At 40.6% G+C, this 12,998-nt stretch overlaps 1 protein-coding gene across 5 annotated transcripts in view; it reads left to right on the top strand.

The window, feature by feature from the left end:
• LOC116329311 (seizure 6-like protein) overlaps positions 1–10,120 on the top strand; it is a 120,558-nt gene extending 110,438 nt beyond the window's left edge. Inside the window, exons 12-17 of one of the 5 annotated variants that reach the window (XM_039615290.1) lie at positions 1,045–1,236; positions 1,858–2,052; positions 6,163–6,198; positions 6,535–6,643; positions 7,029–7,134; positions 7,292–10,120. In XM_039615290.1, coding sequence (XP_039471224.1) covers positions 1,045–1,236; positions 1,858–2,052; positions 6,163–6,198; positions 6,535–6,643; positions 7,029–7,134; positions 7,292–7,324 — 671 coding nt within the window. In that variant the 3' untranslated portion in view covers positions 7,325–10,120. Of the gene's footprint in view, positions 1–1,044; positions 1,284–1,857; positions 2,053–6,162; positions 6,199–6,528; positions 6,644–7,028; positions 7,135–7,291 lie in introns of those variants that run through there. The other 4 variants (XM_039615291.1, XM_039615289.1, XM_039615292.1 and 1 more) reach the window with 4 other exon arrangements.
• The last annotated feature ends 2,878 nt before the right edge of the window (positions 10,121–12,998 follow it).

The raw sequence follows: 12,998 nt of genomic DNA, 5'->3' as shown, positions 1-12,998 counted from the left end.
TAATTCCACCACCAGTATACTGTGGAATATTTAGTTGCATGGAAATTGTTTGACTTGTTTCACAGCTGGAATCCTATCATGGTACCAGACTGGAAACATGCTAAAAATGACATGCTAAATAAATTTCCTTACCATTTTGTATAGAAGCTTATACAAAATTTAAAAATGCGGTTCATAATGGTAGCAGTAGCTATAACTAGTTTTAGCCTTAAACTACCCTAATGGATTTCCATCAGAATACTCAAGGTTTCTAACACTGAGACAGGCCATTAAGAAAAACAACTTTACCTGATTTACATTTGGCTGATCTTGTTTTCAAAAGTATCTTCTCAGGCATGATGCTACTATATTGCTATTTTTGGATCACTCTCCTGTGTGTAGAGGAGGTAGTGAGCTGTTTTCAGCAGTTTGTAGTTTTTAGGCTTGAAGGGAGTGTATCAGGTGAGGAATGAGTATAGGGTCATGATCCTCATTTGTTTAACTTTCATCTCCCCTTTTGACTTTTGTCTATTCCAGGAGCTCCAGCTGTAACTGGACATTTTAAACAGTATAAAATGGAATTTGGGAGCGGGGGGCGTGTTGTGGATACCCTTAGTTCATTCTTACTCTTACAAATTAACTGGCATTTGTAAATGACCTTTTTTAGTTTTACTGATCGCCAAAGCTTTATGTAGCTCACACAGTAAGACCTCTGCCTCACTGTGCTGATATAAAAGACAGATAAACTTGTCAGAATTTTTGTCATCCTTTCAGCAAAACCAGGCTTGAACATATACACCCTAAAAGTAATAAAACCCCACTCTAAATATGTAACTTTTACTGCTTGGAACCATATTTGTGCATTTTGGATCTCACACAAGTTACCTTGAATTAAAAGAAATAGCCCTAGCAAGTACATTCATGTAGATTGTACCTGCTCTGCTCTGCTCGGCATATAATAGTGTCTATCTCTGGTCTTATGTTATTTTTATCAAAATGTATTATTGTTTTTCTAAAATTATATCTCTTATCATTCATCACAGTCTCTGCTGTCTTCTTTCTCAGTCATGTACTGTTCAGATCCTGGCCATGTTGAGCATGCAACCAGATCCCTGTCTGACCCGAAACTCCTAGTGGGGACAACCATTCAGTATAGCTGCAACACAGGCTTCATCCTACAGGGCGGTGCCACTATCACTTGCTATGGACGTGAGCCAGGAACGCCTGTGTGGACGTCTCATCTGCCTCACTGTGTCTGTGGGTATTTGAAAGAATGTTTCCAGACATAAAAGAAGACATGGGAGGTTAGTCAGTTCTCTACCGGCAATTGCTGATATGTATTTTAGCAAACTGGTGAGCTGAAAAAGGGTCCTGTAGTTTGCTAGTAGTATGCCAGCATCAGAATTTCGGAAGCCTATCATCTGAATAGGCAGTCGCATATGACAGCTAACTGAAGATAAGAGGCTGTTTTCCTGCTTTTTTCAGTCTAACATGAGGGGGTTGGTGTGATTTCTTGCAAAAAAGGCCTGGCTCTCTTTTTCCTTTGCTAACAAAGATCACAGCGTCTCTGCATGCCAGAGACGATGCTTCATCACCCGTATTTTATCTCAGCACTCATGATATTTGCGTACGTGTGTGTGTTTTCAGGGTTATTAATGTTTGGGTGAAGCGTTTGATATGTAAATGCGATGCTAATGCACCATAGCAATCAACCCTCAGCCACCTGGAGGTGGAGGCGGAGATTATCCGTGAGTCATGTCATCTCAGCCAGAGTTTGTCAAAACCTGTCAGTCGAGCTATGACGCAGAAACCTCTGATTTGTGCTGAGAAACTCAATGAGTTCCATGCAGTTTCTTTTTCTTTCTTCTTTTTATCTAGCTGAGGATTCTGTTTCCTGTGAAAACCCCGGTGTCCCTGACAACGGCTACCAGATCCTGTCCAAGAGACTTTACCTGCCTGGCGAGTCCCTAACCTTTGTCTGTTACCAAGGTTACGAGCTCATAGGAGAGGTTGCAATTAAATGCATCCTTGGAAATCCCTCTTTTTGGAGCGGCCCACTTCCACTCTGCAGGGGTGAGAATTTTTGAGGACATTTTATTTTAATATACATTATCATGGAAAATTTTTAGAGGCTTTGGATTATCCTAATTCATGAGAACTCATAACTCCTGTAACAGATGGTTTGGTCCCCAAAGCTCAGTATAAGTTGTTTTCACACAAACTCCAACACAGGGCAGCAGAATTAGAGCCGGTTGTCTACCAACTGGAAGGTCATTGTTCTGTCCAGAGCTCCTCCAGCTTATGTGCTGTAGTGACCTTGGTCAAGCTATTGAAAGCCAGATACATCTGCCACATGACAGTTAAAATACTTAAAAATATAGAATGAAGTGCACCATGAATGCAGTTGCGATCAGATGTTTATATCCACCCATCGTGCACATGAATGTCAAGGTAATATGGGGTTTCTAATGATTTCTTTGATTTCTTTGAAGTATACATATATATATATGCACACATACATAGTGAGAGAGAGAGAGAGGGAGATTGCCCGCAGGGGCTAGAGGGGTATTTTTTTTATAGAGCTATCCCCTCTCACCCCTGGGTGCAGTCTATCCTTCAAGCTCGGGTTCTCTACCAGAGGCCTGGGAGCTTGAGGGTCCTGCGCAGTATCTTAGCTGTTCCAAGGACTGCGCTCTTCTGGACAGAGATCTCTGATGTTGATCCTGGGATCTGCTGGAGTCACTCGCCTAGCTTGGGAGTCACCGCACCTAGTGCTACGGTTACTACTGGGACCACTGTTTGTTACCTTCACCCTCCACATCTTCTCCAGCTCTTCTCTGAGCCCTTGGTGCTTCTCCAGCTTCTCGTGTTCCTTCTTCCTGATGTTGCTGTCAATCGGAATCGTTACATCTATCACTACCGCCATCTTCTTCTGCTTGTCTACCACCACTATGTCTGGTTGGTTGGCCACCACCATTTTGTCCGTCTGTATCTGGCAGTCCCACAGGATCTTAGCTCGGCCATTCTCCACCACCCTAGGGGGCATCTTCTATTTTGACCTCGGGACTTCCAGGCCATACTCGGCAAGATGTTTCTGTATACTATGCCGGCCACCTGGTGGCTTGTCTGGTGTGATAGACCCCAACTTCTATGGACTTTATGCTCAGAGCTTGTTCCCGTGCTGCCATGATTAGTGCCTCTGTGCTGTCTTTCAGTCCAGCTTTGTCCAGCCACTGGTAGGATTTCTGGATGTCAGCCACCTCCTCTATCTGCCGGTGGTACATACCGTACAGGGGCCTGTCATTCCATGATGGTTCCTCCTCTTCCTTGGGTTTCTGCTGCTTGAGGTGTTCACTGAGCATGCGGTTGGTTGGGGCCATCTTCCTGATGTATTCGTGGATGTTTGTTCTCTCATCCTGGACGGTGGTACTGACACTTACCAGTCTCCAGGCTCCTTCCTTCCGTTTAGCATACAGCCTCAGGGTGCTGGACTTGGGGTGAAACCCTCAATGCATGGTCAGGAGCTTCCTTGTCTTGATGTCAGTGGCTTCCATCTCCTCCTTTGGCTAGCTTATTATCCCAGCATGGTACCTGATCATGGGCAGGGCGTAGATGTTGATACCCCAGATCTTGTTCTTAATATTCAGCTGACTACTCAGGACTTGCCTGACCCACTGCAGGTACTTGTTGGTTACAGCTTTTCTAGCGGCCACTTCCCATTTGCCTGTGGGATCCCCAGTTAGCTGTAGCTGTCCTCTATGTCTGCAATGTTACCTTCTGGTAATACAATTCACTCAGTTCTGACTACCTTCCCTCTCTTTGTTATCATCCAACTACACTTCTCCATTCCGAACAGAATTCCCATTTTATTGCTGTATATCCTGGTGGTGTGGATCAGTGAATCGTGTCGATCGATATCTTGATGGTGACTTGTGCCGTGGGCTTGAAGTTGGCCTCTAGTGTTGTACGCCACATCCCCGTTGAGTTCCTCATGAAGGCTCTTCTGGTCTTGTTGATCTTGTACAAGTCTAGGCATTCCAGAATCAAAAGGTGTGGAGCATTGAGTCATAGGCGTTCTTGTAATCAGCCCAGGCAGTGCACAGGTTGCTAAGTCGACTTTTGCAGTATCGGGCGACTACTCGGTCTACCAATAGCTATCTATGTGTATTGCCTCTGTACTATTTTTAATTCATTATGTAAATCTCCAATAAACTAGGAAAATGAAGGCCATGTCATAGTTATTGTGTGTCTTTTCCATGCTGTTATCCTTGTATAGTTTCTGCTGTTGTGCTGAAAGCTTAGAAAACTCAAGGAGATGAGTGCAGTCCAATCCAGTCAGGGTGCTGTCTTACTGCAGGGAATCTTCAGGCTCAATCTTCTTAGAATAGAATAGAATAGAATAATCCTTTAATTGTCCCACAAGGGGAAATTTGGTTGTAACAGCAGCCAGAAAGACACATATACAAACAAACAGTACACAGGACACAGAACAGAAACATACACAATTTTTTCTTACATATTTACAATGGACAATGGTTACTATAAACAGAGTACTGTACAGTTATTATAGTTATTAGTTATTTTAAATATAAATAACTACAGATAAGAAGCAAACCAGGTTGTAGTGCGAATCGGTTGATTAACTTATTGCAGTTACAGCGCAGATGTAAACATCTATGATTGTTGGGAGCAGTTCTGATTGTACAGTCTGACAGCTGCAGGGAGGAAGGACCTGCGGAAACGCTCCTTCATGCTTCTAGGATGCAGCAATCTCTCACTGAAGGAGCTCTGCAGTTCAGCAACATTTACATGCATGGGGTGGGAGACTCTGTCCATCAGAGATGTTATTTTGGCCAGAGTCCTTCTGTCTCCCACCACCTGCACTGGGTCCAGGGTGCATCCCAGAACAGAGCTGGCCTTCCTGATGAGTTTATCCAACCTCTTCCTCTCAGCTGCCGATAAACTGCTGCTCCAACATACCGCACTGTAAAAAATGACAGATGCCACCACAGAGTAATAGAAGGTCTTTAAAAGTGCTCCCTGTACTCCAAATGACCTCAGCCGCCTCAGCAGGTAGAGTCTGCTCTGACCCTTCCTGTAAAGAGCATCAGTGTTGTGGCTCCAGTCCAGTTTATTATTCAGGTGAACACCCAGGTACCTATATATTCTTGAAGGTTCCCAAGCTCAGAGAGAGTTAGGAGACAGAAAAACACAGAAAATGTTAGACATACCTGTGCAGGTTGGTTAGGTAAATTCATCAGGAGATGATATGTGTGGGTTTTTGTTTTTTTTTTGTTTGTTTTTTTTTTTTTATTACCCAGCCTATTTTAGTGTAATGAATTAATAAATTAGTTGTCCATGTTAAACAAAGTGTCACTAGTCACTATTAAGTTATGCAGTCAATATGTACTAATACAGTGATTAATTGGATTAGTGTGATATTTAGTTTAATTCATAATTTATTTTTGATTCTTTTACAACTTACTGTATATGGGTAATTTTTTAAAGTTGGAGGCATATTTTAAATGTCTTTTTGGTCTTTCACCTTCCCTCTGCTTTTACCATCAGCTGAGCTGCAACATAATATAGAGGGCAACATTCCATAAAATTGTAAAACCTAAAAACAAGAAGTCTTGAATATGCTCTGTGAACATTTATTTATAGACATTTATCACAAAAATAGCTGGCCGTGTCACTGAATATTTTGCAATTATCATTTTATTATACCAGGTCATACTCCCAGTGGACCAGCATTATGGTGGGTGGGATGGATAGGGCTTAGTGCTAAATTCTGGAAATTACTGTGAGGCTCATGATTCACCTTTTCTGAGAAAAAAAAAAAAGCATCTCTTGCTTGCTTAAAAGCTCTGTTTAACTCAAATCTCAATCTTTTTTAAACTGGAACAAAAATAATTCCATGTGCAATTTCAGAGCACATGGAATTAATGTTGATGGATTAAATAAAACTGATCAATTAAATATTACATAGTCCCCTAGTTCACAAAATGCTGTGAGACAGGGTTGAATTGGAATACATAAGAAAAGAAAGATTTCCTATTGCCCACTTCTGTCAGAGTGGGCATAAGCAAACATACAATTCAAGAGAACGTTATGTAAATAAATTCAACACAAAAAGTTATGTCAATTTTCATATGCACTGACTGACAGAATGATGTCTTGCAGCCAACCAAGACTGCTTTGGCAACCATGCTTTGGAAGGTGAGTGTGTCTGTGTACAGTATGTGCTGTGGGCTAAAACCCTATACAGTCTGTTTTATAGAATTTAAAAAAACAAAACAAAAAAACCCTCAAACAAACCACCACACAGGCAACAAAGCTTTACCTATCTGTGTGCTCTCCCTGCATTTGCATCAACTTCATTCCCATGTTTTGTTTCTACCACCAGCTGTGTTTATCCATGTGGTTTCACAGAGCATCCATCTATGTTTGCTAAACAACCTCTAATGAAAGCTTTAGAAGCTTTATGTATTCTCTCGATAACGATCTCCGGTTAAATAAACCTTGTTTTATTCATGTTTTGTCTGTCAGTTGCAGAAGCGACTGCGGGTTCCCCTTTGGATGGAGGAAACATAGCACTGGCCATTTTCATCCTCATTTTGTTGCTGTCTGTGCTGCTGGGAGGAGTGTACGTCTATGTCACTCGGTAAGATCCTAGACCATGAAATTTATATACAAGGGTGAGACCTTAATTGTTTCTGACTGTTATTCTCTTGATAACATTTGTTTCATTAGCACAGTCTGAGTCACAGCTCATACTATGCAGGCTCTTGGTCAGAACCCCATTCGTGTCACCTTTTAACTCACTTACTGCTACAACTGTAGCAAAAAGTTAGGGGTCTTTCACATAATCTAGACCTCAAAAATAATGCAACATATTTGTTTCTTAGAAAACCAGAAGCTAAATCTTTGACAGTCGCACACTGGTGCACACTGGCGCTGATCCATTGTGAAGGAACAGGTTCTAAAACTTCGATCTCTGAATTTGTTTTTTTGTGTGTGTGTCTGTTTTTGCTCATTATGTGTATTAGGTGCCGATATAACTCCAACTTAAGGCTGCCTCTTATCTACCCCCACCCTTACCGACAGATCACTGTGGAGACAGAGTTTGACAACCCGCTCTATGAAACAGGAGGAGTAAGTTCTATTCAATTCAGTTCAATTGAATTGAATTTTATTTAGATACTGCCAAAATTACAACAAATACCTCAAGTGTGGGGTAAAAGCTGCAGGAGTACATTCAATGTGTCTACATGTCCATTCTTTTGATTTAACAATTCTCTTTCAATTACAGCAGGACACTCGAGAGTATGAAGTATCGATATGAGAATCTTCTCAAAAGATATTTGTGAAGCGTGACAAGACTGACCGCCCTGACCTAACTCTTCACACTCTCCTCTCTCGCTTCTCCACCCAGGAGGAGGCGATGTAAATACAAATAATGATGTCCAGCCCCTTCTGCATTGATGGATCCTGTTCTCTCCTTCTCTGATGTGACAGCTTTTGTAGACATTATGGGAATTATGAGAAGTCACTTGAAGCAAAAAGGAGAAAGACAATTGATAGTCAGCAACTGACCAGTCTACCACTCTGGGAGAGGTTGAATGATAGAGGACATGGGGAAAAGGCCCAAATAACATCTGAGAACATCAAACATGGGTCATTTTCACACATGTACTGCAGTTCCTAACTTCTCTACAAAATGCCTAACTGAGGTCCGAGAGTTGGATTGAACATTAGGCAGTCGTTAACTTGCCAGCTGCCTAGTCCGTGTGATGGCATGATAGTGCAGGTATTATAGCAGGATTAGTGCACCCACTACTGCAAGTAAATGCACAAGTGTGTGTCGTATGTGCTGCCTAATGCACACTCTATACAAGCAGCTTTCTCACCTAAAACACATGAATCATTTTCCAGAAAAAGCAAATACCTCTGAAGTATTTCTTGTTGTGTATTACATGTAAGGAAAAATGTGGAAAATATTCCAGTTAGGTTCTTGTAAAATTGTCTGAAGTTCATGTGTGAAAGTGGCTATTGTGGGAAATGAAGGAGGGAGAGATAGGAAATGAGAGGAATGTGGGTATCAAAGCACTTTTTAGTATTTTTTCCTTGACTGTAAAAGTCTGAAGTTATAATCCTTAAGATTTTTTTTATCATATTTTTGAAACTATTTATCATGATTTTTTCTGCAGTAGTCTTTGAATAGTCTCAAATTCTGTAATCTCAATACATTAATTACCAGTTCCAGGCAGGATTCTAATTGTCTTCACACAAAGAAGACATTCACAGAAATCAAGACTCACAAGTATGCACAGCAGAGTGCTGTATCATTAATCAAATATCTGCTTAAATGTTGAGAAATTTCCAGAAAATCTGCAAAGGGCCCACCTTGTTATGTAAATATTAAGAGCTGGTTTATAGAGGTTAGCAGTTTTGTTTTGTGTTCCTCTCACTGCAGAAGAACATTTAATGTGAAAAACAGCTCTACTGTATTTATAAGTTCCTTTTCTGTACCAGATTAAGCTTAATGTTTATACTTCACTCTGAAACACTGTTGAGCTAGTTTCAGTTTGGAGACTCTAGTTTTAAAAACTGAGACGTTTGTGAAACAATCAAGCACACATGGCTGCCACCTAGAAACTACTTATATATATTTCAAATTACACAAGTATGTCTTTCATTCTTCTTCTGTTGGTACTCTTTTCCCATTGCCATGCTTCCTCAGGATATGGACTGCTAACATTACCATTGCATTAACTTTGCGATTAATTCCTATCTGTGTTTAAGCAACTTTGACTGATTAGTACTTGTGTGCTATTAAAACTTTAAACAGTAAAACTTTACCTCAGCACACGTATGATCAGTGTACATGAATAGTCAGTGTGATATGCTTGTGTGTTTGTATAGACACAGGCTGTTTCAGAAACTGGATAAAACAGCATTTTAGATAACATTTTTTAGTGCGGATCTGTGGATTTATATTATCCATTGTGTAGTTGTAAGCTAGCTTTCTTGTTAAATTCAGCAATTGACTGAATTTTGCAGAAACTCCAAGAAGCATTTACGTTATTTCCTTAAAGTCTCTCTCCTTTTTTCTTTTCATATTTGTATGTTTATGATTCAGAACTTCGTATACACTGGTCTCCAAAAGTATGCGAACACTACGGTAAAATTTCACTTTACTTTAGCATCATATTTATCACATCATGCTAGCATACCAACTTGATGGATACAGAACTTCTGCAGAATCAGAAAAATTATTATGAAAATTTTAAGACAGAATTTATAGTGACAATTGTAATTTTACTGGCAACCTGTTTCAGATGTACCTCAGATGTTGGTGCCCAGTGGAGCACTTTTAAAGGAGTTATATGACGAACAATATGATCTGCTGTGTGGTACAGCCCATCCAATAGGTTTGGATATTTTCACTAAGGCTATACTATATAAATCAAGGAACAATCTAGTACTTAACTCTAGTTAGCTGATATTTGTGTCTTTATATTGTACACATAAACTTTAGGAAAACAACATGCTAAGCATGCTCACTAGCATTAAAAATTATTTTATGGCAACACTGATCTTACTTAACACATCTATGTTCTGGTAAAAGCGGTGTTTGTTATTACTATGGTAAACACAGGTGTTGTTAAATTACCCAGGACTGAAATCTTAAGGATTACAACTTCTAAAATGTCATATAGAATGGGTTTATTTCACATATCCATTTCATATCCACATTCATGGGTCATGAAAAGTCCTGTCTTTTCATAAACTGAAAATCAATATTTAGAAAAAAGTAAAGGTCATTGCTTTCTTTTATTTGTTACCCAGTCTGACACAGGATTTGCAGTACTGTTGTTATATTTCTCTCACATGTAGTTCAATTGATGGACTGTAACAGACTGGCCTCAGTATTGCTGGGTCTGGACTAGCAGCGTAAATAGTGTAGCTGTAGTTAACTTATTGGTCTTCTGGTACAAGCTCAGCAAACCCACCAGATAATGTATTTATTTTGATGTACTGTACATGTGATGTTTTATGCGGACGGATAAATGTACATTTTCATTATGAGAATACAAATGTTAACAGTTTCCCTAAATAAATGGTAAAACCTTAAAAACTTCAAATGATTCTTTTTAAACACTGAGGTATTTTGTTTTGTCTTATTTTGTTAAAGGAAACAAATGCAAAAATTATTACACTTTTTTTTTTTTTAATCCAGCGTCTAGCCAGACAAGACATCTGATACTCCCAAAAAGTTGATTTTGTTCATCTGGACGTAGCAATTTCAGTGGGAGAAAGATTTCAAAACTCATCCAAGTGACTTCTTAAGTCAGCGTCCCTCCTTGTCCAGGATGTGACTTCCTTATCATTGAAAGTCCTGCCTAGTCCTGGCCTGACAGTTAGCTCTTATGTGTTGTGCTATCCACTTAGCCAGAGGTTGCTTGGTTTTCCTGATGTATAAATCATGGCTATCCTCCTGGCACTTAAAGGCATACACTATATTACTCAGTTTGTGCCGGGGAGATTTCCATCAGTAACGGGGGGCGTTTAAGAGGTATACTGTAAACCAACGGATACAGATAGTATTGACTCTTATTGTACAAGTATTGACTCTTATTCTGTTTGTGCCAGGGAATGAATCCTTGGGGTGGACCAATTTTTGGCGCAGTGTATCTTAGAGCTTGAAAGCCACAGAGACACGGCGGGCTGGCTGTAGCTCAGGTGGTAGCGCAGGTTAGCTACTAAACGGAAGGTTGGTGGTTCAGTCCCAGTCTGCATGCCAAGTATCCTTGGGCAAGATACTAACCCCATGTTACTCTCTGATGCATCCATCAGAGTGTGAACGTTAGATAGGAAGCACTTAGAAACAGCATTAAAAAGTGCTTGTGTGAATGGATGAATATGCAAGTTGTGTAAAGCCCTTTGAATGCTCAGATAGAGTAGAAAAGTGCTATATAGGAACCAGTCCATTTACCATTTTGGGAGAAAATGTATCTCAGCTGTTCCAATAATCCTGACACATAAGGGATCACTGAGGGTTTTCGCTTAGGCAGCAGTTGTCCTTCTTCTCTCCTGGATCGATTGGAGCATTCTTTAGGTGCATTCCCAGGTTTGACAAATGTCCGGCTTGGATAACCATATTCACTTAGGGCCTTCTTGATATGATGTTCTTCTGCTTCCCTGGCAGCTGTTTCTGTGGGAATGGTGTTCGCTCTCTGTTGAAGTGTCCTGATGACACCAAGTTTGTGCTCTAGTGGACGATGAGAGTCAGTACTATCCGTATGCATCGGTATACGATATACCTCTTATAATCTCCCCCATTACTGATGGAAATCATTAACTTTTTTTTAACTAACATCTTAACTGTCTTTAGTAACTTAATATATCTTTAGTTATAGTATTGCATTATATTCAAAAGGTAAAGCTAAAAAATGGCTATATATGAAAAAAAACAAAAAACATATTATATGGAGGACCAGGGCACCCATTAGAGGTGAAGTATGACTACCTACCTCTAAGTCAGGGATAGGGAACTCCAGGCCTCGAGAGCCGGTGTCCTGCAGGTTGTAGATGTGTCCTCCAACACAGGCTTAAATGGTTCTGATTTCTAATTTAAAGTTCTCCAGAGGCCTGGTGAGATCTAAAACCTGCAGGACACTGGCACCAAGGCCTGGAGTTCCCTACCCCTGCTCTAAGTCACAGGTGTCGAACTCCAGGCCTTGAGGGCCGGTGTCCTGCAGGTTTTAGATCTCACTCTGGGTCAACACACCTGAATCACATCATTAGTTCATTACCAGGCCTCTGGAGAACTTCAAGACATGTTGAGGAGGTCATTTAGCAATTTGTATCAGCTGTGTTGGATCGAGGACACATCTAAAACAGATGTATGTTTTATTGTATGGTCTTGTTTCACCAAGGCAGTATGACTAGAAGGCATAGCAGGCATTTTCATTGCTATGCAGATGATATCATGGATAGATAACTTTATTTATCCATGAAGCCAGATAAAACAGACCAAGTAGTTAAACTACAGCACCTGAATGACCTCTAATTTCCTGCTGAGGTTTTTGCACTCGGCACAAAAACCTTTCTTTTCTTCAATTTGTGCAGTAGCTTAAAATTAGAAACATCCTGTCCCACAGTGATGCTGAAATACTAGTTCATGCATTTATCTCTTCTAGGCTGGACTGCTGGAATTCATTATATCAGGATATTCTGAAAACCCCTTGAAAAACCTTCAGTTCATCCAAAAGGCTGAAGCAAAAGTACTCAAAGGGACTAAAAAGAGAGAGCATATTTTGTCCATACTTCAATGACTTCTCTTCATTGAACCCTTGAATTCAAAATCCTTCTCCCACCCATACAAGGTCTTGAATATTCAGGCCCCATGTTATTTTACAGACCTCAAGTACCGTATCACCCCAATAGAGCATGCCGCGCTGTGGTTCTTAGGTCATTTGAAAGTAAAACAAGGGGCAGAGTCTTCTGTCAGCCTGCAAGCTTATATCTGTTAATCAAGTGCAGCAGCGGATCATCATTCTTCGCCAGATCGTCTGCTGATCAACGCTGGTAAATTGGCTTAGTAACTTCCTAACTTTATTTCCTCCAGTGATTTCTCTGTTTAATCTTGTAATCTCATCTCTTCAGTGATCAGCACCTTCTCCATTCCTACCTGGCCCCTTTTCATGTGCTGCTGCCCTAACTCTTGGACTTCACACCCGTGACTCTTTCTAAGGAAAAGAACAGAACTCACCTGCCTGCCCTCCAGCCCTCTGCTGCTGTCTGCTGCACCTCTGGAAGACTCACCAGATTACTCCTCTCCACTGACTGCCTACCGACTCCCACAGAGCTTTCCCTCACCTCCATTGCTTCACTCACCTGGAACCCAGGTAACACAAACCTCTATCTACGAACACACATACCTTATCATAAGATCAGTACAGAGACTATCTCTGTTCTCTTCCATTACAGAGTAACCTGCCCCTGTTAAACTC

The sequence above is a fragment of the Oreochromis aureus genome, linkage group 7 (assembly GCF_013358895.1).
Source record: "Oreochromis aureus strain Israel breed Guangdong linkage group 7, ZZ_aureus, whole genome shotgun sequence".
NCBI classification, from domain to species: domain Eukaryota; kingdom Metazoa; phylum Chordata; class Actinopteri; order Cichliformes; family Cichlidae; genus Oreochromis; species Oreochromis aureus.
Note: the sequence above shows the minus strand (reverse complement) of the source record. Positions and strands in the feature narration are given on the sequence as shown.